Genomic DNA, 26,414 nt, shown 5'->3' with positions numbered 1-26,414 from the left:
CAAAGAAGTAACAACAAGTAGTAGCAAACAAGTAGTGCAGTTACATGTATCTTACTGTTTTTAAAAACGTATTTTCTTACATTTGAGTTATTTTTGTACTGGTATTTTTTATCGATAGACCAGTTATTTAGTCGCTTGAAACAAGAACCAGTTTTTCAACAAGCTTGTAGGCCTACTTGTTACTTTATACAGTGTATTGTTGAGTCTTATCACCTGTGATCCTGTCAGTTTAAACATGTTTCAGAGGTGGGATGTGGGAGGAGTGCGGCCTGATAAGTGTGAACATTATTGATTTATGCCATGCCACGTATTAACCTAAAATATACAATCACAAAAAAGAAAAATTCCCCATGCGTGATATAATACAAAACTTATATTACTTATATTGTTCTAAATGTTGCATTTATTGTAATTCTGATTCTAAGTGTATTCCTATATGTATTGTGTTTATTTTGTACTTGTAGATTGCCTAACATTCAATCTGAGGCTTGATGTTGGGTGTTGACTCAGACATTCTCCGGACTTTACCAGTGACATACACTCATGTGACTGTTCACAAACATGTGAAAACACAACCACTTCCTTTTAGGTATATGTTAATATCTGCTTTCTGTTCCCTTTATTAAGAGGATGCTTGTGAACAATTGTATCTTTACTTTTTATACAGAAACAGAAAAACTATGTAAAGCAGAGCATTTATCAACCAAACCTGTTTATGTTAAGCTTAAGTTTAGTTTCCCCTTTTCCTCAACCATCCCTTTGTGTGCAAAGAGAGAGTGAGAGAGAGAGAGAGAGATAAACTAACTGAGAAATCACATCTTTAAATCACTTGAATGTTTAGATAAATCACAGTAATTGCAGTAATATACAACACAGGTTTGGCTCTTATTGTTGGTTTATTGCCTTTAAATATGGTTATATTAATCTTTGAAGGTATTTTTTACTTTCGTCAGAACATTATATCAGAGTATTCAGGTAAAATCCCATTCTGGCCAGCAGAGTTTTCTTTTCTGTTAATAAGTAGCCTGGAGTATATATACTTTGGGATAAAAAAAAAGTAGACTTGCAAATGAAAGTAAAACTTCATCCTCCCCCACCAGTTCTTAAACGGGATGTTCCTGTTTATCATATGATAAACTGCATAAGAGAAGGAGGAACTTGTCACGAACCCTATATACAGTCGTCTTAGCTTTTTCCAACACAGTCATCATGAAGGCAGCAGTGACCCTCCTGGCTCTCTCTCTTTTTAATGTCGGCTTCTCAGTCCCTATTAGCCACCCCAGCAACTGGCTCAGACAATGCCGAGCCTCCAGCAACCTCTCCATCACAGCACTGGAGGTGCTGCCGGGCGGAGGCTGGGACAACCTCCGGAACATGGATACGGGTCGAGTCATGAACCTCAGCTACTTCCAGTGCCAGACCACTGAGGACGGGCTCTATCTCATCCCTGATGAGGTGTTTGTCATCCCCCACAAGGAGACGGGTGTGGAGACGAACTCAGAGATAATCAGCTCCTGGCTGGAGCAGAAAAGCTCTACATCTTACGGCATAAATGCTGACATATCATTCCTCTCGGTGCTGAATGGCAAATTTTCTACAGAGAACCAGAGGATGAAAACCCATCAAGTCAAAGACTCTTCAACTACAGCCAGAGTGCAAGTAAGTTTCTATTTTACATAGTTTGGATCATTTATACACTTGGTTGATAAAAATGTTGATTGATTTATATCTATTTATAGGTCTATTTACAATAGACAGTGCATATTACACAGTAAATGTGCCAGTGTGAGTCAGGAGGCTATTTATTATGTGTAGTTCCTGGACAGATTAGACTAGATTAGATTAGATTCAACTTTATTGTCATTGTGCAGAGTACAAGTAAAAAGACATCAAAATGCAGTTTGCGTCTAACCAGAAGTGCAAAAAAGTGCAATGTGATATACAAAGTATAGACAGGTGGTGCAGAGGCAGGACAAGAAATATATTGCAGTGTTATAAGAGTAGAATCAATATGGCTATGTAATATGAACAATGTATGAACAACCTGATGTTACAGATGTCACCTTAAACAGTAAATTAAGAAAAGGAATACAACATTAAAAGGCTGAAATAAAAAACTATAACATAATGATATTTAATCTTTTTCTTCAAAGGTCCGTAACTTTATCTACACGGTTAAGGCTTATCCAGACTTCACTCTGGATACACGTTTTGCTCAACAAGCCAAAGAGATAGCCAGTGCAATTGAAAACAACCAAACAAGGAATGCAGCTTATCTCTCAGAGAAGATGGTGCTGGACTATGGAACCCATGTTATCACTAGTGTCGATGCTGGGGCTACTTTGGTGCAGGAAGACTACCTCAGTTCTTCATATGTATCGGACAATTTATCACAAAGTTCCTCTATCAAAGCACAGGCAGGCCTTAACTTTTTTGACAAACTCAAGTTTGACATAAGCAGTCAAAGTACCCAACAGAGCTCATCACTTCAAACATATCAGTCCAATATTCAGTACTCTCTTATCCAAAGCCATGGTGGCGGCACACCTTTCTATCCTGGCATCACTCTGCAGAAGTGGCAGGAAAGTACCAGGAACAACCTGGTTGCTATTGATAGGTCAGGATTTCCTCTACACCACTTCATAAACATCAACAATTTCCCTGATCTGCCACAGCCTACAGTTGGCAAAGTGGCTGTTGCAGTGAGTCAGGCCATAGAGCGGTACTACAAGGTCAACACGCGACCTGGATGTGTTGATGTAAACTCCAAGAACTTCAACTTCCAAGCCAACATTGATGACGCATCCTGCGAGGGCCCCGCTACCAACCTCAGTTTTGGTGGTGTCTACCAAAAGTGCACTTATTTAAGCCCAGATGCAGGCCCACTATGTGATGTCCTGGCCCAGAAAAACCCTGAAACAGGGGACTTCTCCTGTCGTTCGCCTTACTCTGCCACCTTACTGAGATCAGAAGTCAGAGAGCAGGGTTACACATCCTACGATTGCCATAACGAACGCTATAGATGTGGGTTTTTTGGCCTTTCACATTGCAATCGTCAAGTGTGTCAGGACAACTACCACGTTCGCTCTGCTCAAATCGACACCTTCTGGTGCTCTGTAAGCGGACAGGCCCCAGACAACTCAGGGTATCTGTTTGGTGGCATATACAGCCCCTCTCTCCTGAACCCCCTCACCAAAGCCAAAAGCTGCCCCCCAAACTTCATTCCATTAAAATTTCTCTCAGATGGCCAAGTGATCTGTGTGAGTCGCGACTATGAAACTGGCAGCAGATACGCTGTACCATTTGGAGGCCTCTTCAGTTGTCAGTCAAACAACCCGCTGGCAGGGAATCAACGTCGCTGCCCTCCTAAGTTCAGTCAGCACCTTGCATCAGTGAGTGATGGATGTGAAATTCTTTACTGTGTCCAGTCAGGACTGTTCACAGGCGGGCAGCTGCTTCCGATCCATCTGCCACCTTTCACTAAACCTCCACTTGTCAGCATGCAATCCACAAACACAGTTATGGTGATGACAGAAGGAGATAAGAGCTGGGTCAGAGTGGGGCAGACCAAGGCGTGGAAACTGGCACAACCAGAGGAAATCCAGGCAATGATACGGAAGATTAACCCAGAATCGAGTCAGATGTCTAGTGGTGAACAGGCAGGGGTAGCATTTGGGGTGATGGGTATGATGGTGCTGGTGATCATAGCGGCAGTTCTTCTGGTGAAGAGGAAGAGGAGGCTGTCTGTGTTTTCGCCAGCTAGAGGCTATGAGGCAATAGGGGGTGAGGTTGACCGTGATGAAGGAGGAGAGAGGGAAGCACAACAAGCTGAGGCTTAAAGGCTTGGCACGCAGAGATGGAAATGTATCTGGTGTGTCAGATTTTGTTACCAACTTCCTTGTTGATTGTCACCACAGAAATCACTGTCATGCCTCTTACAGGGGTGGACTTTTTTTGCATGTTTAAGGGCTTCTAGTTTGAATCAGTTGAACGTATTATTCTTTTGAATTGTCTATGAAAGCAATTCACATTTTAACAACTGCTATGGAAAATAAATGTAATTATTTTAACAGTACATTTATTTCCTAGTAACCTGTACTTTAAGCCGTTGCTTAGCATAAGTAAACTTTGTATTATGCGTATTAAAAACTTTATCATATTATGTCTGATCTAAGAAACAGCAATCTGCCTTTGAAATCACCAAATGGAACAAAGCAGAGGTGCTTTCCAAGGCAACAGAGAATCAATACTGCCCTCATGAGGCCAAGATGCATTATGTCATGTAGTATATAAACCCATAAGAACCTGCAGGCTTTGTACCATTCACAAAACATGCTGTTAATAAATATTATTTAGATAGTTGATTCATTTTTGGTGAAGCCTTTTTTTCCCTGATTAATAAAAGAAGCATTAGATTGGGGATTGATTATGTTTTGTGCTTAACTTTTTGTATCACGCCACTCAAACTGACAGGATTTATAAATGTCAATTAAACTCTTCTGCACTGCACTTAAATTCTAATAAAAATAATGTAAAACAATTCAATGGATCTATGTCTTCATGTACAGTATATATTATGTTTATGATTGGTATGTCTCTTTTCCTATAAGAAACACCCTTAATTCTTTAAAGAAATGCCTTGGCCAGCGGTCACTTGCGCAAAATAATCAGTTAATCAGTCTTGAAACAGATCTGCGCTATGAGTATTCAACTTTTTTTATCTTGCAAGCTTAACAAATAAGTTATATCTTTGAGCTAAACTCAAACACATCATGACAGAAATCATATTTACACTGCAGTGTTGAGGTCAGTACAAAATGCAAAAGTAAAGTGAACTTACATTCTGTAAGCATGCATAAGTCTGTAAACGTGGCACCAAAGCACACACTGGTTCTCAGAATAAAACGTTGACTAAAACCTCTTGCACAGAGACACCTTTATTTAAAAACCACCAACATTCCACCCACATCCAGAAATAGACAATGGCAAAACTGACCCCATGATGTTGGTAAGGTTATCAGTACACAGACAGGCCACCTCAGACATTATATACACAAAAATCACACAGTCACTCCAATGTACTGTACATTCCCATGCATGTACATACACAAAGCAATTTCTTGTAAAGAGTGCTCATACCAATGAGCATCTTTTCTCTCGTGAGTCTCCCTCCCCCACATATGCACATGCACACAAAACATACACAGCTGTGAAGGATTCATAGAGCTGGGTCATGAACATGAAAACAAACCCACTCATGCTGAGGAAATTGTCAAGGCCGGGGGGGGGGGGGGAGGAGAGCGAGAGAGAGAGAGAGAGAGATAGATACACACAACGCTGAAGCACGGGAACTCCCTCCTCGGTCTTTTTCATAGGGCAGAGGACGGACAAAAGAGAGCACCCAGGCTTTCAGCACAGTTGGCCAGTAAAGCCAAAGCTTTCTCAACCGTGATTTCATTTCCAGCAGGATCAAGAATTGAGTCAGTTTGCATTTCATCTTTTTTATGGTGAGCTGCGCCATCGATGGGGTTAGTAAAAAGAGGGAGGCACAACAAATGTGTTTGTCTTGGCTGTTAAAAGCTCCAAGTGGTATTTCAGTAGGCAGAGAAAGCTACAGCCTGGCAACTCCTAAAAGAGGACGAGAACACACCCTGAAGGATGATATATAGAATACAGACCAAGGTAAGAGTGCATGTCTATGTTGTATTGTATGTCTCTGTTGTGCATGTTTTCACAGTTGACACAACATATGTGGCAGGATTACTCCAGTTTATAAAGCAGAGAGGATTAGGAGCTCATCTGCATTTACTATGTGACAGACATAACTCATATATTAGATAGTTTGCAACTAGTAACAACCCAGCAGTCTGCTCACTGGTACACCTATGGAAATTAGTTTAAGTACAAGGCAAAAAAATGCAACTGCCTACAATGGGCTTTATATCGTTTACGAGAAGAAGAAGCAGCAATCATTAAAATATAGACTTTACCAACTTCTTTCTCACCCTCTGTGTTGTTACATTTAGGTAACCATGCAAGCTGGAGGATCCCAAAGGAGCAACGTTGGGCTGTTTATATTGGGTTTACTGGTCATGTTGGAGGTCTGCAGGGTCCATGGCTGTCGAGTTGGCTCAGGGTTAGAGTGTGAGAAAGCCCCTTTTGTCCCGGGCCACAACCTGGCAGGAGAGGGTTTTGATGTGGTGCGGATGCGTCGAACGGGGGCATATGTCATCAATGTCAAAGCTCATCTGGCTGACAACCACACCTGTACACTCTGTCCAAACCGCTTCCAAAAAGGACAGGTGAAAACTGTAACACACACTCTTATCCATGGTGTCTTCAATCTGTCAAAATTCCCTTAACTTATTTCCATCCAAACTACTTTTTCTCTTTTTGCTCCTCCTTCTGTACTATTCCACACTTCCTATAACTATTTTCTTCCTCCACCTGCTTCCCAATCAACATCCTGCCTCTTCTCTCCTCAGATTCAGAGGCTCCCAGCTGCTGTGCTCGACTGGCGTCCCTTCAGCCGCTGCAGCAAGCAGCTTTCTAGTGCCCTCCACCACTCTGTGGATTCTCTGCTGCGCAGCTCCAACTCCCTGGTTAACAACAACTGGGGCCTGGGCTTGAGTTTAGAAAATATTGGCAAGGCAGTGCTTGGAGGAAGCCGCTCAGACTTGGCCAAGTTTGCTCGGTCGCAGCACAGCGTGGACAAGGCCACTTTTGCCATCCATGAAATCAGTTGCACCTACTACAGGTAAAGAGGAGTGTGCTTGTAAAAATGGTGCTTTGTAATCATATGTAACCGGCTGATTGATGTAGAATTACTAGGATTATTACATTAATCAGACTGATAGTCTGCACTAAAAACACATTCTTATGATGAGGCAAATGGATTTGAATAAAGTATTGTTCCATCTATATCTAGTTTTGTTATAACTGGATATTAATTGTGGAGAAGTATGGATATTACTGTGGATATGCCAGTTGCAACATTATTATAGTAATTGCTATGTGCACATACTAGCTCATTTTGCTGGCATCCAATGCATTTAAAGAAGGCAAATGTATAATTAAAATATATAGGTCACAGATGTGTGCAGCTTTTTCTGTCGTTTTCTTAGAAAAAACAGACTTTGGGAAAGTTACAACAGCTTATGGTGAACTTGACTGTATATTGTTTGTCACATAAGAGTGAAGATTCTATTCTCATTGTGTTGAACTCCACATGCCTTTTGTTTTTTCAGCTACAGGCTGGCTGATCACCCCCAGCTGAGCACAGAGTTCACAAAGCATCTGAAAAGACTCCCACAGAGTTTAAATACGAGCCAGAACAGAGCCCTATATAGACGGCTGATAGACACCTACGGAACACACTACATACACCAGGTCAGGTGGTTGACAGTGCTCTTTTACTCCCTTTCATACTGTGGTATTATGCTGCAGCATGTCTTTTTGATCCTGAAAAAATAATCCTGAAGATTATGACGTAGGCAAGAAATATGAATCGTGTTACCGATAGGCCAAAAGGAAGTTTTCAGCCTTCATTTTATTATTTGTTCTGTCTCTTAGGTCCAGCTTGGTGGTAAGGTGAGGCGAATCACTGCATTCAGGACCTGCCTGGCCACGCTGAAGGGTTTCTCCGAGTCTGACATCAAAAACTGCTTGAATGTTGAACTCCGAATGGCTCTTGGTTTCCTCCCTGGCAATGCATCCTTCTCCAACAAGTGTGAGAACCTCCTGAAGGGTAACATGAGCATGGGCTTCTACCAAGGCTTCATGACCCATAAGATTGAGGTTATTGGAGGGGAGAGGTACTTCCCCGACATCCTCTACCAGGAGGACCCATCTGAAGCGTACCAGAGCTGGATGAGCAGCCTCCACGACAACCCTGATGTGGTTTCTTACGGCATCTTCCCTTTGCATCATCTGGTGGAGGACTCACAGATCAGTGCTAATCTGAGAAGCACTGTCACAGAGTATATTAAAGATAACCAGCTGCAGGAGGACCAGGTCCGTCTTAAGAACTGCTCCCCAACTGCCAACCTGGACCATAACTGCTGTCCTCTGCGAGCTGGCAGAGGAACTCTCAGGCTGGAGATCCACAGAGCTGCAGGTCTGAGGGCGGACACCTTCACCAAAACAGACGCCTACGTGAAGATCTTCTACAACGGAATGTACGAGGAGACCAATACGGTGATGGACAACAATGACCCAGAGTGGAACGTGACTTATGGCTTTGGATCGGTGGAACTGGGTCAGGCGTTGAGGTTTGAAGTCTGGGATCGAGATGTGCTTTACAATGACGTAGCGGGTAGATGTGCGGTCTTCCCCGAGCGAGGAACTCACTCTCTTAGCTGTCAGCTGAGCAAAGGAGTTCTCTATTTCACCTACACCGTCAAATGTGATGCTCACTTGACAGGATTCAGGTGTGGACGATACTCCCCTAACGCTGAGTAGATTAGATTAAAACATGTTAATGTAGATTTCAGCAGTTTCTTCATGCATAATTTTAAACTTTCAAGTAGCACATTTTTCAGCAAGAGCTAGTAAGCTGTCATTTCCCATTTTAACCATAGACTGTAAAAATAGTGAACGCAGCAGCAGTGACGTCACATTGGTTTGTGGACTATTGTTTCTAACATGGACATATAGTAATAATGGCAAACAATATTTCAGTATTAACTAACCAAAGTATAATATAATAAAGTAATTTTGATGTAGGATATTTACTATTGTCACCTTGAATTGTATTAAGTCTGATGCAATGACATAATGCATTCATAACCACAAGGGCTACACACACGTTTCTACAAACCTTTCTTATAAGTGACTTATCAAAAAAGTACAGGTTTTTATGTTGTTTTTTTCTCTTTTAATTCGCACAAAACTAAATGAGCTTAGTAGAATGTTGTTCAAAAATTAAACTCATTAAGTGTACTTTTTTGCAAACTGTGGACACACATCTTCGACCAGGTAGCACAGATCATCTATACCAGAGATCTTCAACAGGTGGTCCCGGGCCCCTAGGAGGTCCTCAGAGTTACTGCAGGGGGGGCCACCAAATTATTAATTTTTTAAAAGTTTTTTTATTACAGAAGAATACTTTGCACATCTGTAATGTGAGACGGGTGTGTCGGAGGGGGCTAATAAGTCAAAAGTTGCAGAGAAACTCACGCACACTGCCTAACTTGCAAATAATAAATGTAATAGTAGGCGACGTTTAGGGTACTAGACCATCATCTGGCAACATGAATGAAGGGAGTTCCTTTGCGATGTTTGAACGTTTTCAAGAATTAAAATGTCTTCACATGAATACAACATTTTATTAGCAAATATAAATCAGCCTATTTGTGTAAAAAAAAGAAAAAGGACAATGATTCACAGATAGTTATTCCAAAGGATTCACGGTGCTAAATGTATGTTTATCAAAACAGAAGACCCCTGATCGATACAATCACCACAGTTTCAAGGTGGATACCCAAGATTAGAGTCACCAATTCAGTATCTGACCAAATGGCTCCCCTTCTGTGTCTGAGTTACGGCATTGAATAATGGTCAGAAAAGTGTTTTGCACAACATTATGATGTCACAGTGAAGATGACCTTTGGGATATAACCTGTCATCACTTCATTTTCTTCTATTAAGACATTTGTGTGAGGTGACAGAGACCAGCTAATCCTTGAGCCTAGCTAGCCATTTTTGCCAAATTTTAATATGTTCCCTCAAGGCGTTCCTGAGATATCACGTTTAGGAGAATGGACAGACGTGAGGTCACAGTGACCGGGACCTTTGACCACCAAAATCTAATCAGAACGCGAGTGGACGGTTTTGCAAAATTTAAAGAAATTCGATTCAGTAGTTCCAGAGATATCGTGTTCGCAAGAATGGGATGTGCAGATGACCCGAAAACATAATGCCTCCAGCCAGGGCTATCGCTGGCACGGTGGCATGCAGAAGGGGCAATCTTCCATTACATATCTTCCGGCCTTTCCCATTTCCCAGTTTGTGCATCCCCGATTCCTCTCCTCGCGTTTTAGTCCCGCCCACAGGAGGCAACAGCCATTTAACAAACACGAGACGTCTCTGCCTCAGAGCTGTCATCAAAAGGGACGTCAATTAAAATATGACGAGCAGCACCACTGCATCAGCTGTCTGCATTTCATAATCTCTGTCAGAGGAGCAGAAGTGTCCATGAAAACTTCTATATATTTACTGTGAATTCAATTTACAACGTGGAGAAGGACGGACGGACACACACACTTTAAAAGATGTATTCATTAAAAATAAATTGTTATATATATAAAAATTGTAATTTACTTTAATGATTAGAGATTATGCTTGTAAACGTTTCAATGTGCACAGAAATGCCACTGCAGCGGATATCGTCTGATATTTAAGCAGCAAAACTAACTGTAGTTATGAACTGGACAGAGCGAACCAAACTAGACCTTTAGATTCTGAAATAATCCTAATGAAGTTAAATTGCTGTTTCGAGGATCTTTCAGATGATCTTACAAATGAAGCGGTCTGTCCGACAGAGAGGGGCGTCGGACTGTGGGGAAAAAGGGGACTGAGTACCCAGGGCCCTGGTGTGAGGAGGGCCCAAAAACATAGCTGTGGATGCAGGGACGGGCCCATAGAAAATGCCTTTCTACAGGGCCCACAATTTTGTGCTCCGCCCCTGCTGGCAGCAGCTCTGCTAGGTTTACCTTTTAGAATGTTAATATTTGATTGTATATTATTTCACCCGCTATTAATAAGAATATTAATTTGTTAATTTGATCCGACTGGCCCGATCCGTAACGTTAGATTAACCACAGAGCTGCGGATATTATTGCTCCGTCTCCCCTTTTCACTTGCTCTCTCTCTCCCTCCTCCTCCTCTCACTCTGGCACGCCTCTACGTTTACATGCAGCGGGTTAAGTCTTCTGCGAGGAAACATCAGTGCATCCTCGATTTTGACTCCTCCAAGGATCGATCATCACTCCTCGATGTGCATTTTAGGAATTGGGACGTCCTTCAACATGGCGCACTGAGAACAATTTCTGGGTCACAAGCCGGAGTATCGGGGGTCGAGGAGGTACAAATTTGGGAATTGGGAAAAGCCCATGGTTTAGTGAAAACCTTTACTAAATGTATACCACAGACCTTTTTGTTGCCAAACCTGGCGTTAAGGTGCAAGTCTTTCATCTGCTGCCAAATCACTGGTAGTATAATAATACGATAATTCAAGAAAGATTTTTTTAATTAAAAGATTTTTTTCTTAATGACAGCTCCTCCTGCTGAATTGCTGTAGGCATGACCACACAAACTTTTATTCCAACTTTTATTTTTTTGTTCAAACAGGAACCTTTATAAACATACAAATGACTTAGTAAAAGCTTTTCACTTACACGTGTACACTTACAACACATTAGCCACTTACACAGTACATGAATGCAGCTGCTGCATTAAATCATCTTCTGTGTCGCTTAGCTCAAGATATTTAAAAGGAGTAGAAACAGCAAAGAAACCAATTCAAAAATCGTTCTCATTAAACATTCCATATTTTGTTTATCTAGTTTTACAAACTAGAAAAACTAAATTCACCAACTACACTGACACAACCATGTATCTCCTGCATTTGCCAAGAAAATTGCCTTAAAATATATAGGGTATACGATAAACCTTGACACATGACACTTAAAGAGAATTTTCCACATACTTGGCTTACTTTCTAATGCAACCACAGCTGTCAAAACCGTTTGATCGGGAATGGTATCAAAACTAATCAATGTGAACAGCAACATTTTCTGTGAAGTGGTCATCATCTGCTGCTGATACAATGTTGCTGTGGATTAGAGCAGCAACAAAAGTTCTGATGTAAACCATTTTTCTTTTTTTAAGAGCTGGCTTTTGAAGTAAGAGCATGTATATTAGGCAAGATCCAACACTGTCAGGTAGGAAGGATAGTATAAAAATCAACCATTCTCCATCTCTGCACAATTTCCTTGCTAGAACTTTAATATTTTTATAAGTGTTAATAAGCAGTAGGCATACTTTTCCTTACCAGCATACAGCCCCCTTTATCAGAATGTGAACAATATAAGACTGCATGGCTTATGTGAAATTCAGATACTTTTGTCCAAACAAGTACCATGGGGTACTCCACCACATGCTGCACTACTGACGGTTGGGTCTGAACTTTAAAACACCACTTTCAAGTTTCTACAAAGTAACCTTGGATAACATGTTGTAATTTTAAAAAAGCAACATTTTTGTTTAGCCTTTACATACTGATCTCATAATCAAAGTAGAAGCAAAAACTGTGTGCATGTAAAAAATAGTGTTTTAGGCACAGCTAACATGCTACACAGTAAATCCGATCTCAACATCAAAACTTTGTTTCATGGCAGCATATGGTCTCAGTAGTTTCCCAGTATAGACACAAGTGTGTGTGTGTGTGTGTGTGTGTGTGTGTGTGTGTGTATGTGTGTGTGTTCAGTCAGAACACTCAAGTCTGCCCAGAATCACAAGATTGCTATCAAAAATGTATTTGTACAGTCAAGTTTCATGTGTTTGCGTATCACAGTCCTAGTGAGGCTTTGAGCAAAGATGCCATATCTTCAGGTATGGTCCCCTCACCACCACCTAAAGAACACATGATGCTTTATTCAGTTGTTTTTTTTCCATTTTCAAATCATTCAGAAGGTTAGGGTAAACACAAGTCAAACATTGTGTGCCCAGAAATATGGCTAACCAACTTGCAGTGACAGATGATTAGTCACTACCTTGTGGGAATATTTTAATTCCAAAGGACAAGGGAACTTTATCAGGATGCATAGTATCCTGGATCCATGAAATAACTGGCCTTTAAAAATAAAAATCTGCCTGCCTCTATGGGAATTTAACATAGGGGTGTACTGACTTTTGTTGCCAGCGGTTTAGACATTAATGGCTGTATGTTGAGTTATTTTGAGGGGACTGCACATTTACACTGTTATACAAGCTGTACACTTAATACTTTACATTGTAGCAAAGTGTAATTTCTCCAGTGTTGTCCCATTAAAAGATATGAAATATTTACTAAAATGTGAGGGGTGTACTCACTTTTGTGAGATACTGTAGCTCCCCACACGCAGAAAAAAAAAAGTTTAAAACGCAACTTCCTGGTTCAAAGTTAGGACTAACAAGTTAATTAGCAGTTAAGAAATAGCATGTATAGCCCATTTAAATTTTTATCATGCAAAAGACGTTTTTTTTAAACTTTATACAAAAACAAAAAAAAACAAAAAAAACGCAGTGTCCGTCGTTGAATCACAGTTACTGTAGTTTGTGTTACAGTTGTTGGTTTAATAGATAAATCTATGTTTTTGTGGTGCCTGCGGAGATGCCGTGCCATGTTAGCCGTGCTGCCAGTGGAAGAATATGGTACACACACATAGCAGAGCTTGTAACTGTGGCACTGGAAATCCATGCCATGCTATCTTTTGACTGGCTGTAGCTAAGATGGAGGAGGTGTACTCGCAGCACTTTAACACGTGTTTTTCCGCTTGGCAAGCCGACAGCAGCACTGACGATTCCATTTTTTAATTCGAAGTTCGAGATTGTGACTTCATTTTGGTCAATTTCAATTTAAAATCAAAATTGTGACACCCTTACTGTTTGTAACATTAAAATAAAATGGATTATTTTATTTCTATAGTTTATAGCTGATTCTCTTTTGGCTGTTGAAACAGAGGACGTCCCTTATGTTCTGCAACTTGAACAGCTGAAAGTCTAGACACTGATTATAAGACGACCCCACTTTTTCTTGTCTTATATTCGGACCAATACGGAGTATATATGTACTTTATCTACCTAATATTGTAAATTGTGCTGCTGCATATTGTAATTATATGTTATTGTTATTTCTGTATACAAAACAGCCTGGAGGAATCCCTCCTTTCTTGCTTTTCCTAAAATTTTAAGAACAGAACATCAAACCCAGGAACTGTACAGATTAGTTCAAACTGTATTTACACAGGACGGTTCCTGGGGCTTTTATCCGATCTTACAAGTCAAACTGCTTTTGAGAAGTAAGCTTAAGGGCTATAGCTTGGGCTTAAATGGCCAGAACTCCTTAAAGAAATCAGCACTGCTTTTTTGTTGTTGTTGTTTTGATTACTTAGAATGCATCGGCAAATTCAAATCAATTTCATGTATTTATTACAAAGATTGTGTGCATGCAGTCAAGAGAGTACAAATCTCCTTACCGTCAGCAGTAGTCATGTCCTGCTCCAGCTTTAGTTTCTTCTGGCTCAGCTGCAGCATGCAGTCATCTATGCTGTCCTTGCTGATCAGCTTAATCACCTGTACAGTCCTGACACCCACAGCAAGGTATATTAGTCACTTCAGGACATCAATACATTAATCCCTTAGCATTGCTCCCCCTTTTCTAGAGGGGTAGGGGACAGGGCATGTTTAGGGGGTAATAGCAAGTCAACAGTAGATTCCACACAGAAGTCGTCTAAAGCATTTGAAAGCTGTCAAGTTTTCTAGTCATGAATCAGAAATAAATATTAATTAAATAATTGATTAATTAATATGAGTATATGATGGCTATATCAGGCTCACTTATGCCTCATAAGTTGTGGGGCAGTTTTTGGGTTGATAGAATTTGTTGCACGGATTTGGTGCACATTTTAACAATTTTTGACCACTCGAGAATTGATAAAAATGCTGAAACATTCCTCCAAAATGCCACATTAAGACACGTTCATGACAAATTCATGCTTTGATTTGGCATAAAAATGGAAGACCTCAACCTGAACAGGACATAATGTACAGCTATAATTCAACTTTTGACCTTTAGGGCCTTTTCACAGCTGAAAGTCCAGGGCAAGGTTCAACATTTTTACTTGAGGTGGTCCTGCAATTGCAATGAATACCTACTGTAATATTCTGAGATTTGAATCTACAGAATCTGCATGCATACAGCGCAAGTGCTTTCTGTCCAATTGTTGACAAATTGGACAGAAATTAGGTAAAAATTTCTCATTAGGTAAAAATCCTCCCATAAGAATATTAGAGTATAATTTACAGATTCCATCTTACTTGGTCTGGCCTACGCGGTGACATCTGTCCTCTGCCTGTTTGTCATTGTAGGGATTGAAGTCGATGTCATGAAGGATGACAACATTAGCGGAGGTGAGGTTGATTCCCAGGCCGCCAGCACGTGTTGACAACAGGAACACAAATATGTCAGGATCCGTGTTGAACTCATCAATCAACACAATCCTGCAGGACAAAGAAATAATTTTAATCATGACATGTGACACAGTTTATGTGGAGGTATGTCAAAATGAACATGATAATAACGAGTTAAAGCAAATTCCTTTTAACGCCACAGATTTTGACGCCTGATTAACGCACGCGTGTTCTGTACTTTGGTCCCTTGCACCGATCCGTAGCGATGGAGCCCGGGAGATTTCTGTAATCACAGTTACCTCGAGGTCACAGCACATTATTTATAATTCTTTTGGCATTTTAGGCCTTTATTCGATAGGACAGCTTAGATATATGACAAGGACTGGGCGCACGCTCTACCAGATGAGCTACCCTGGCGCCCACAGCACATTATTTTGACCCACGGTGGGAACTTTCGGTTGCATGCTTTGACTGTTATGAAGATAGGAGAGGCATTTTGCCGGAGCGTGCGGCAGGCACTTTCTGCAAGTAGCCAGACAGTGGGACATTGAACATAAAGTCAGCACAGCAGCCAGGCAACTCCCGTTGGAGCATATGCCTTGCACATAGCCTCCACCGAGCCATCCATGTTTCTCTCACACTTATTTATTTTTTGTTTTAATTACATTTTTTGTATCAACCTGTTTTTATCCCACTTAGCAGAAGGGGATCTTTTTGTGTGCCGTTAAACAAAATTGTATTGTTAAATTACATGGTTACATTTAATTTGTCTGTAGTGCACAAGGTCCATTGTTTTGTGTTTAGCTGCTTTAAAAAAATGGGATGTTTAGTTAACCTTTATAAGTGTAAGGTGTAACACTACATTGTGTTAGCATTACCAAGTAATGTTCCATTCAGGTCAATATGCCCATCTGCGGTTGCATGATGGGCATGAGTTTGCCATATTGATCTTTCAGCATATTTTTTGAGTATACAGTACCTTTGAGGTTATTCTGGAGAAAAATGACAGCATTTGTCATTGTTTTTGGATTGTTGCAATCATAATAAAGATTTGCACAAAGCAAGCATATTTGTCAGCTCCCTCGTTGATGAGAGCATTAAAAAAACAACTTAAAATACCCCTTTTAAAAGTACATTCAGAACAGATAAAAAATTGTGATTAATCATGATTAAATATTTGAATCAATTGACAACCCTACTAAATAGATTTTGAATTAATAAGATTATATTTCATGATCCTGCCTTGTTGGCTACAACTGATTTGACTTCAATGAACTGTACAACGCTGACCTGTTGGCTATGGGTGTGGATCCATCCAGTCGGACGTAACGATGCTTAAGATGTTTCAGCAGCACCTCCACAATGTCCAGCATCATGGTGAACTGACTGAATAATACCACTCGGTCTCCCTGTAAGACAGAGGAAAAGCTATGTTACAGGATAAGATGTTAACTCGTTGGTAAACGCAGCCTGCACTCCCCCTGCATGCACCTGAGACATGGTTCTGCACATTTGTATTAACCTTGGTTTTAAGTGAGGCCAGCAGCTCTGTGAGGAGGAGGAATTTCCCAGAGTCAAGCAGGAGATTGTTTTCAAGCTGGTAGGAGCTGATAGAGGAGTACTGCTGGCACAGACGATGCAGCTCAAAGTCTGACATCACTTCCATGTCCTCCTGGATCAGAGCAGCATCTGCATCAAAGTGAGTTGGCTCCTGTGGAGGGAGAGAAAGAATGAAGGCAGAGATGTACCCCAAAAATGGTACAGAGGGAACAGTAAAAAGGAGGGGCATTAGTGTGGAATAAAAAAAAACAGTTGAAATATTGAAGAAAAACAGGGAGTAGGACTGACCTTGAGCATGAGTTTGCTCATGGCTTTGAGCTTTTCTGTGGTGTAGTACTGTCTATGAAGCAAAGGGTGGTTGGCCATCTTCCTCAACTGCATCATCACATTACACAACTCGTGTTCTGCAGAGAAAATGTTAACCAGACATTTAATTTCTGTTATTTGCACAAAATAACACTGATGTACAACAGTGAATCAGGCTTACTTTCGCCATTGGCTGAAGCCTTGAGTTTATTTAAGAGGGTCTGGTAGAGAACCTGCTGTTTCTCACTCATCGGGCAGGACTCTACCCGCTCTTCCTTGGCTGGCAGCTGCTTGAGGACCTGGAAGAAAGGGAAGACCGTTAGTTGTTCACAATACTTACACAGGATTTGAACTATAATTACTCTCACTGTGACCATTATTTAGCAAATGGGGATGCCCTAGAAAACCGGTTTGTGTGAAGTGTGCTTCAGCAGAATACTGAAATAAGTAAGAAATGCTGAGGAAATTAAGTTTTTATGCCATATTTCCCTAGAGAACACACCTTCCACATACATGATATTTACACAATACAAATCTGTAACTTCATCAACTTACCTCGCTCTTCACTCTTCGGAGGATAAAAGGTTTCATGATGAGTTTGGCCTGAGAAATACGATCCCTCTCAAAGCGGCTCTGCTCCTCATGGGATTTCTGACACAACATAAAACAGTAAACACTTTGGTCAGATGGGCCAAGAGAACTAAAAAAAACGACTTTCTGGGCTGGTTATACAGCTTGCAAGGCAAAATAGGTTGTAGTTTTTAAACTTTTCAAGGGACTAAAAGACCGTGGAGGGCCAGGATGTGTTCACACAGCCTGTTAATTTGTGAAAGTACCAGGAGTGTTGCTATAATCTGAGCTATCCATTCATCCAGCTTCAAATAGCATATCGGTCTAACACACACACCATAGAAAACATTTTGGAGAGCTGTGTAGTGGAGCTGGAGAACATGGAAGGCATGATGAAGTTCAGGAGAGACATCAGCTCTAAGAGGTTGTTCTGTAAAGGAGTTCCTGTCAGAAGCAAGCGATGCTCAGCCTGCAGGGAAAGAGAGAGAGAGAGAAAAAGAGACATCCTGCACTGTTATATGCAATACTTCTGGATAGAAAGGCAAATCATTCTGATGACAGATGTGAAGATACAACAGAAATGGGTAGTTGGTGGTGGTAGAAAATAAATTGCAAAATGTCAGTGAACTAACGTTAATGTCCATAAGGTGGCGGTAGCGCAGAGAGTTCATGTTCTTCAGCATGTGACCTTCATCAAACACAGCATACTTCAGACGCAGCTTACGGAAAAGGCTTCGGTCGTTGGCATTTCCTATGGCCATGTTATACCTGTAAAACAAATCAAACAAGCAAAGCGGAATAAAACAAATGTACCCCATGACTTTGCGTGTAGGTGTGAGTGACAAGTTGCTTCAGGCTCTTAATGGCCCTGTAGTCACCGGCACAGAAAGTGTTTGCTCACGTTGTCACAATGACGTTGCACTCATCATCTCCATTGAGGAGGTCGTGTTTGAGGTAGCGGCGGTCCTCCACAGATCCTGCACACAACATATGGATACACTGCTCAAACCATAATACCATAAATAAGGCTGTGTACAGAGTAACAACAGCACCGCATCAAAATATACGCTCGATCACACTGAACACTTAAGGTTCCCAGATCAATTGCAGGGTTCACATAAGAAAGACAACATGAGAGAAGTTATTGTAAAAACATGTAAAAAATAGAGTCATACCACAATAGACTAGCACTTTGAGGCTTGGGCACCACAGCTTCAGCTCTCTGACCCAGTTATCTACAAGACAGAGATAATTAAATAAGCATTAATCATAAATTAATGATTTTTTTTTTTTTTTCTCATTTTACAAAGTAAAAAAATGAGCTCCAAGAAGTTCCATAAACAGACACAAGGTAGTATCTATCTAGTTTAGATACACCAGAGCAACAGGTGAGGTAAAAAGAGCATTACTTTGTTTCCTCCTCCCAAAAAAGGTCCTTTTTGCAAACAGTAAATTCTATGTGTAAACATGGCCTTAGACAACAGACACTATGTGCCGTTATGCTAAACATTATCATCTAAATGTGTGTTGTTAGATTAGATAATATGAAGCAAAGTAGCAAAGGGTGTGATTTACGGAGATCATTACCCAACGTAGAGGCCGGCACAGTGATGAGGTGAGGACCGTCTATTCCATTCTGGTACAGCTGGGCCAGAAACGCTATAGCCTGGATAGTTTTTCCCAAACCCTGAGAGCAGAAGAGTCAAAGAGAGATGGAGAGATACAGAGTCAGTCAGATATTAAGCACTAAGATAAAGAAAGAGCCAAATGGACAAACAAAAGATATTTGAACATCTGCACTTCAGACACGACATATGACAAGTATTAACAGCAAATATCCTGACAGACTTTAACAGCACTGCAGTTTTACTAAACCATACCAATCAAAGTTCTCATCGTCTTGGGCTAAAACAACATATTTAACTCTCTGCTGCTTGAACTCTTCTTCTTTCTTCTCTGTACTTTCTGATGGTTTATTCACCTGCAGAATGGCTACATATTCAAACAAAACCCTCTTTGACAGTGGCACAGTATGACTCATCGAGTGGTGACTTACACAAAGGGTAAGCACCTGCTGCCCTGCTTGGCTGAATAAATGTTTACATTTCATTTGTTTTTCATTCTGGGCTTGTGATCAACACATAAATGTTGGTAGTGCACCTTACCATTTCATCAGCAAGGATACCACTCAGTTTGTGCTCATGCAGAAGTAGCAGCCACTTCAGACCAATCAGCTGATAAGGTTTCAGCTGGTACCTGAAAGACAACCAATAACCGACTGAGAACAAGAATGGGATCCCTCATTTTCATCAAAACACATACTGTAAGCCAACTGTCACAAATAGTCCTGATGCATCATTTATGGAAACACAAATGCAAAACTGCTGCAACTATCGGCATGCAAGATGTCAAGAAAAAAAGTGTCTGGAATAATTTAAAAATGTGCGAAGTCGAGTGCCCCATTTGTAAGGAACATGCATTTGTGGAATGAGCAGCAGCGCTGAGTGTGTGGGTTGCGGCCATGAAAAATTTGCCGAATCTTCTCTGCCAATGCCAAACATATGCAACACGTGCACTGGAACCTGAACATGTGGAGGAACGTTATATTCAGTGATAATTCCAGATTCTGCCTATGGCAGTTGGATTGTAGGGTCAAAGTGTGGAGAAGACGCGGAGAACACTATGCTGATTGCTGCACCGATAGAGTAACAGCTTTTGGTGGAGGCAGTGTGATGGTGTGGGGCGGCATCTCCCTCACTGGAAAAACGAGGCTTGTCATCATTGGAGGCAATCTCAATACAGAGAGACATAGAGATGAGATTCTGCAACCAGTGGCAATCCCATATCTCCGCAGTCTGGGAACGAACTCTATCCTCCAAGATGACAACGCTCGCCCTCGCAGGGCGGGGTTTATCAGAGACTACCTCCAGAATGTGGGAGTGGAGAGGATGGAATGGCCTGCCAGCAGTCCTGACCTCAACCCCATTGAACACTTGTGGGATCAGCTTGGGCGTGCCAGAGTGACCAACACAACAATGTTGGCGGACTTGCGACAAATGCTGGTTGTAGAATGGGATGCCTCCCACAGTGTGTGACCAGGCTGGTGACCAGCATGAGGAGGAGCTGCCAGGCTGTTGTGACTGTGTATGATTCTTCCACACGCTACTGAGGCGATTGTTTGTGAAATGAATACATTGTTAAATTGCCAATATGTCTTGTTTCTTCAAACTTCAATCATCCAATACACCAAACGAGTCAATGTCAGAATAAGCCGTTTGGCATTGGCAGAGAAGATTTGGCAAATTTTTCATGGGCGCAACCCACATACTCAGCGCTGCTGCTCATCCCACAAATGCATGTTCCTTACAAATGGGGCACCATTTGAAAACTAAACAGGTTTTCCAATGGTATAAGATTTATTGCCAAAAAGCATTGTTACCACAGAGAAATACTGACTGTTTTCAGTAAACGTCTCTGCAGTCTGTCAGCAGCAGAGTGTACAGCAGCTGGCTAACCTGCCTGCAACACTGACTGACAGACAGCAGAATGTAAACTAAAAAGTAAAATAGTTTTCATGTCTGCTCCATGGAAGGAAAACAGAAGAACTCCATGAGGATTAGTGGAAAGGAGCAGGAGTCAATGAGTGGCACGTGTGTAGTGCCACTCATTGTGGTGTAATGTGTGTGTAATGCCAATGCCAATATTTAAGACAATATCTAGCCTAATATATCGATGTAATATCGATATATTGCCCAGCCGTGTGTGTGTGTATATGTATGTATGTATGTATGTATGTATGTATGTATGTATATATATATTTTTTTTCCTTTCCAGGAAATGCTCCACAATCAAGATGAGATACAAAACAAAAAAAATAAAAGTCTGCACTCTCAGAGTGCCCTTCTAGTTACAGTACATGTTTAGGTGCATTTTACTCACTGACTGTTGAGTAAACTGGGCTGCTTCATGGACCCTGTGCCCCTCTCCATCACCTGAGTGACCTGTTTGAACATTTTTGAGGAAATGGTATTGCATTTGGACATCAGCCCCAGGACAACCTGCCGCTCTTTGAGGACGACTCTGCAGCCCAGCAGTAAGGAATCCGACAGTCCATTATCCTTATGGAAGACATCAATCTGAAGAGGAAAGAACGTACAGGTATAATTCACACAATATGTTGAGTATTTAGACAGTAGCCATTGACTACTACTGCACAATCTATTAGCGAGAACTCTGATAAGTCATTAAATGACCCGACAGTGGATAGGGACAAAATGTTTGAGAATCACTAAATTACTTCACTGGTGCAACTGCATTGAAAAGCAGACTGTACTGCGCTGCCAGGTTTCATATATCTATGATCAGGGTAGTGTTTTTTTTAAGCCCATCTTGTTAAAAACCTTATAAAGCCAAACAATAGTTTTATTTATTATAAGCCAAACTTATAATAAAAAGGTGCCAACAACACTACCTTTTCGTTGAGCTTGGTTTATACAAAAAGGTATTAAATATGTCAATGCTCTATTATTGCAACATAATAATTATGACAGGGCCAGCAACGCTAACATTTACTCTCTGTTGACAGATGTTTGGACAATGAATGAAGTAAATCTGATAAAAGAGAGCATGAGGTGAGATATGTCAGGCGGTGAAGAGTTCTGCTATTCAAAAGATTGTAAGAAATATCTTGTCTCTACACGAACACCTTGATGTAGCACGCACAACAAGTGAATACAGTGTGACAGAAACTCAACAAGTCATGAAGTCATTTTCCAGGTGTTTCATAGGAAACATTCAGACTACGGCTGACTGTAACACTTTGTTTTTACAACTTTTCCCATTGATAACTTGTGCAAACTCTTTCATTTCAAATGAAGGAATCACCTGCATGACGTCTATTTGATATTTTTTGTCTCAATTGTTCAGAAACACGCACACACAAACACACTCTCTCTCACCAGGCTTTGCCAGCTATCAAAGGGCCTCAGTTCCACAATCTTCTGGGCCTTTTTAACAGAGCACCCAGCGATAAGCGACAGCTCATCGATCGTTGCATCCTGGAAAAACTTGAGTATCTCTTTCTTCAGATCTGTCATGCCACCGTTAGAATCCAGCTCATCATCAGAGTCCTCAAACTCACTACTAACTGTCTCCTCTTCATCGTCATTTTCCCCCTCAGAACTGATATAATCGTCTGATGCGCGTGCCTTCTTCTTTCTTTCTACTGCCTGCTTCTTAGCTATACTGGTCCCACTGGCAAATCTGGACAGCATCTGAGCAGCAGAGGAAGAAGAGGACGGCTTCAGGGAGGAAGAGGTAGTTGTTTTCTTGACAGAGGAGGATGAGGATACGGAGTCAGAACTTTTTTTAAGCCTGTTTGACAGAGTGGAAGCGCTACTTCTGTGTTTGGAATCTTCACTGTCTGAGTCTTCACTGTCCTTTGTAGCATCTGAATCATCTATACGCTCCTCATCTGTTTCACTAATAATTATATGGTCTTCGGAACAGTCGTTTTGACCTCTGCTACTTGTACTGTCTCCATGGTCTTTGTCGCGCGTCAACTTCCTGTGGCCCTTGCTCGACTTGTCTTTGCTCTTCGATTTACTGGATTTCTTTTCTTCGGTGTCAGGTGAGCTGAAACTGGCATCTGACAACAGAAAAGAAGAAAAATGACTTGAGCCTGAATCTGTACCACAATCCGTTATGAAACATGACAGTTATAAGGACACGTATACAGGAGGTCAGTGAAAAGACGGCTAGATTCAGATGAAGCGTTCACACCTGGGTCTGAGAACATTTGTAGAACCTGCAGAGCATCGTCAACATTCCAGTCGTGTTCCTGCAGCACCATCCGCAGCTCCTACAACATGACACACATAAGCAAGGGTTAGAACTAAAAAACAAGATCCACCGTTTGCAGAAACAGCCTTGGAAAATCTACAATTTGTTCTTTTATCATTGTCGTCTGCCGTGGCTATTAAGTAATTTTCTATTGTCAGCCATCCTTTTAAGAAGCTGCAAAACAGATGATAGATCAGTTAAGTAGTCAGTTTTGCTAAGGCTTTATTGGTGAAACACACGGCTTACGCCTTCATTTGTCTTTGCTTCAAAACAGTTCTTTTCATTTTAGGAAATTATCTTTGTTTAACATTTAAGAATATTTTGGGGAGACTATTAAATGGAAACATGGCATAAGTAGTGTGCGAGTTGTCATAATGATCTGAATGTGCTTAAGAGTTTTAAGCTGCAAGGCTTCTGATGCTGGACTTGTGCCATCACATTATACTGGATCATGTGACATAAACTCAAAGGCTCAGTCACAAACACAGCTTAGTTTTACGTTATGTAGAGTATAAACCACTTGAGAGGGCAGAATCAGATTAAACTAAAATTATTTCAAAATGAAATGACTTAATGCGTTAAAGAGAGGGACAAGTGCGTTCTCACCTCCTTGTCCTGGTCAGGAAACTTTTTCTGCAGTCTTCGGACCATGGCTTCCTGCTTCTCCCAGTTTGGCTCTTTGCTTTCATCATCATCTTCTTCTTCAGAAACCTTTTGGTTTGAATAAGAAAAGGTGTATAAAAAAAAAAAAAAAAAAACATAGGAAGCCACCTTACCACCTCAAATATAATATTTTCTGCATCAGGCCTCATTAATACATAATGTCTGATTTTCTTAATATATGCATACATTTGTCTGTCTGTGTAAAAAAAACTTTTTGGACAGTTCTTTCTCTGCAGTGTAAAATGAAATGGCTTTTGTTGTACTTGACAGGATCTTAAAAAAATGTGTACATGTTAAGCCATTGTATTAAATCATAAAGGTTATCATTCTAATCTTACCACTGATGACCTTCTCTTCTTGCTGGGTTGAATTTCACCACTTTCCTGAGAACCGCTGGATCCATCCTGCTTTCTTTTCCTGCCTTGGTCAGGGGCTAAGAACATAAAGCAGCCAGTGTTCTCAAAAGTAGCCAACTGATTGAGAAAAGTAGACGTACGTGTGTGTGTGTGTGTGTGTGTGTGTGTGTGTGTGTGTGTGTGTGTTTACTGCAACTACTACTTTTCTCCACCTGCACACCAGCTTTAGTAATAACTTCTTGCATCAAGTGTTACATTTTTTTTTTATTGCGATGAGAATGAGCCAAATATTGTTGAACATATCACAAAACACAAAAAAACTAAGTAAAACCTTTTTCCTCTTTACTTTGTGTTTTTTTTTTTTTTTAACTATAAAACATAAGCCTTCTTTAAGCTAAAATTCCTTCAAGTAAAGTGTTTAACTCTTGTTCAACCTTATCAATTCAATGTGACAAATGAAACTTGATTGAATTGAGCATGGACTGTCATGTGCTTATGAAAAATTAATTGTTTACCTTCTTTATCACCAAACTTTAAAAGGCATGCAGCTACAGCCCCATCCAATGTGCTTGTGCTCCTAATAACCTGAAAAGGGAACAGACAAGGTGCTTTGAACAGAGAAAATCAAGAGATTAAAAAGGGACTGTGTCATATCAACAGGGTCCAAATTATAGCTGGCTGTTACGTAAAATTAAATACGTTATCATGAAAACAGATTTAGCCTAAAGTTGGTGTACAGTCAGTAAAATCAACCAAGATAGGTTTGACAGAGTAACACCACAATACAGATCCTTCAAATTGGCTTTGGATGTCCATGGAGTCAAACTAATGTGTTCTATGTTGAGAAGTTGCAACGCCTCCATCTTAACTCACCTCCAGTACCTCGGTCCTTGACAACTGAGGAAACATCTCCAGTACTCTGTTCATGTTCTCCTCCATTTCTTTGTCCTCGTCATCTGTGTAATCCGATGTCACATTTTGGGATGATTTCCCTTTGGGATTCCTACAGAAGTCAGACAAGAGGACTGTGAAGCAGTATGAATCAGCATGAACATGATGAATCGTAATTTCAGTTTACACTTACTTGGACTTCCTGTTTAATGGAATTTTGGTCTTTGTTTCAGAGAGAAGCTCATCCTCCTCCAAGTCAATTGTAAGGACTTCCTCAAAAACCACTCCTCGCACATGGGGCTTTGGTGAGGCTTTGACAGGTTTCATCTGAGCTGGAGGCACAATGTTAAAAACAAGTTAGCATATGCATTCATGGCAGTAATGCACAATACTGTAGACTTAACGCTTGGCTTCCCTACTATTTAAATGCAACTGTTGCAAGTGGGGTGATTACAGCAAGGAGAGCGACACCTGAGAATATTGACCAGTAACTCTGGAAGGCTGAGGGGTCATGTAACGCTGCAACACAGGCACACAATCTCACTGCAATGATGAAGATGTTACAGTTCTAGATAACGTTACATCAGAAACTAAGACAGTTTTGGTTCCATGGGCGCAAACCCCACTGTTACTTCGGGAAATAGTCACTTTGACCTGCGGGAAAAGACAGCATGTTAATAATAACCATGTTACCTAACTACTGCTAACGATAGCATACTTGACACATCTGGCTAACAGCATCGTAAGCTAACGTTAGCTTTACATCTGCTAACGTTAGTTACCTGGCTTGTTCTCCTTCTCAGACTCTGGACTATTGGATCCGCTATCCTGGTCTTTGTTTGTTGTCGTCGCCGCCTTCTTGTCAAAACGAAAACGGTCTAAATTGAACATGTTAACAGTCTGTTCGTGTCTGATAGCGGCAGCTCTTTGTCTCTTTCAAGTCAGTAGTATTTTCTCTGTCCTGCCGCATGAAGCACAATGTTCCCGTGAGCCAATGAGACAACCTAACGTTTCCTAAGGTTACCAAGCGTCGGGTGTTAGCATAGCAGCCAGGGC

The 26,414-nt window shown here is 40.9% G+C and overlaps 3 protein-coding genes across 3 annotated transcripts in view; 2 read left to right on the top strand and 1 right to left on the bottom strand.

Annotated features, from left to right (window-relative positions):
• The first annotated feature begins 1,147 nt into the window (after positions 1 to 1,147).
• Positions 1,148 to 4,540, top strand: mpeg1.1 (macrophage expressed 1, tandem duplicate 1). The gene is made up of 2 exons (XM_028578213.1): positions 1,148 to 1,659; positions 2,154 to 4,540. Exons 1-2 carry the CDS (start codon positions 1,210 to 1,212, stop codon positions 3,837 to 3,839), a joined length of 2,136 nt encoding a protein of 711 aa, XP_028434014.1. The 5' UTR covers positions 1,148 to 1,209; the 3' UTR covers positions 3,840 to 4,540.
• Positions 4,541 to 5,322: 782 nt separating this feature from the next.
• On the top strand, positions 5,323 to 8,732 carry prf1.5 (perforin 1.5). Its single transcript, XM_028578478.1, has 5 exons — positions 5,323 to 5,682; positions 6,027 to 6,302; positions 6,486 to 6,757; positions 7,248 to 7,389; positions 7,573 to 8,732. Exons 1-5 carry the CDS (start codon positions 5,659 to 5,661, stop codon positions 8,458 to 8,460), a joined length of 1,602 nt encoding a protein of 533 aa, XP_028434279.1. The 5' UTR covers positions 5,323 to 5,658; the 3' UTR covers positions 8,461 to 8,732.
• Positions 8,733 to 11,721: 2,989 nt separating this feature from the next.
• Positions 11,722 to 26,414, bottom strand: part of smarcad1a (SNF2 related chromatin remodeling ATPase with DExD box 1a) — a 14,926-nt gene continuing 233 nt past the window's right edge. The window contains exons 1-23 of the mRNA XM_028578807.1: positions 26,141 to 26,414; positions 25,552 to 25,690; positions 25,341 to 25,470; positions 24,983 to 25,052; positions 24,450 to 24,544; positions 24,055 to 24,159; positions 23,389 to 23,467; positions 22,566 to 23,254; positions 21,547 to 21,743; positions 19,773 to 19,863; positions 19,195 to 19,294; positions 18,783 to 18,842; positions 18,509 to 18,584; positions 18,240 to 18,375; positions 17,945 to 18,076; positions 17,593 to 17,688; positions 17,219 to 17,336; positions 17,020 to 17,135; positions 16,694 to 16,882; positions 16,462 to 16,580; positions 15,079 to 15,261; positions 14,238 to 14,344; positions 11,722 to 12,633 (exon numbers count right to left, since the gene is read on the bottom strand). The exon at positions 26,141 to 26,414 is cut by the window's right edge and continues 233 nt beyond it. Coding sequence (XP_028434608.1) covers positions 12,569 to 12,633; positions 14,238 to 14,344; positions 15,079 to 15,261; positions 16,462 to 16,580; positions 16,694 to 16,882; positions 17,020 to 17,135; positions 17,219 to 17,336; positions 17,593 to 17,688; positions 17,945 to 18,076; positions 18,240 to 18,375; positions 18,509 to 18,584; positions 18,783 to 18,842; positions 19,195 to 19,294; positions 19,773 to 19,863; positions 21,547 to 21,743; positions 22,566 to 23,254; positions 23,389 to 23,467; positions 24,055 to 24,159; positions 24,450 to 24,544; positions 24,983 to 25,052; positions 25,341 to 25,470; positions 25,552 to 25,690; positions 26,141 to 26,249 — 3,201 coding nt within the window. The 5' untranslated portion in view covers positions 26,250 to 26,414 and the 3' untranslated portion in view covers positions 11,722 to 12,568. The remainder of the gene's footprint in view (positions 12,634 to 14,237; positions 14,345 to 15,078; positions 15,262 to 16,461; positions 16,581 to 16,693; positions 16,883 to 17,019; positions 17,136 to 17,218; positions 17,337 to 17,592; positions 17,689 to 17,944; positions 18,077 to 18,239; positions 18,376 to 18,508; positions 18,585 to 18,782; positions 18,843 to 19,194; positions 19,295 to 19,772; positions 19,864 to 21,546; positions 21,744 to 22,565; positions 23,255 to 23,388; positions 23,468 to 24,054; positions 24,160 to 24,449; positions 24,545 to 24,982; positions 25,053 to 25,340; positions 25,471 to 25,551; positions 25,691 to 26,140) is intronic.

The sequence above is a fragment of the Perca flavescens genome, chromosome 5, assembly GCF_004354835.1.
Source record: "Perca flavescens isolate YP-PL-M2 chromosome 5, PFLA_1.0, whole genome shotgun sequence".
NCBI lineage: Eukaryota > Metazoa > Chordata > Actinopteri > Perciformes > Percidae > Perca > Perca flavescens.
The sequence above is the reverse complement of the archived record's forward strand: the minus strand, read 5'-3'. Positions and strand labels throughout refer to the sequence as shown.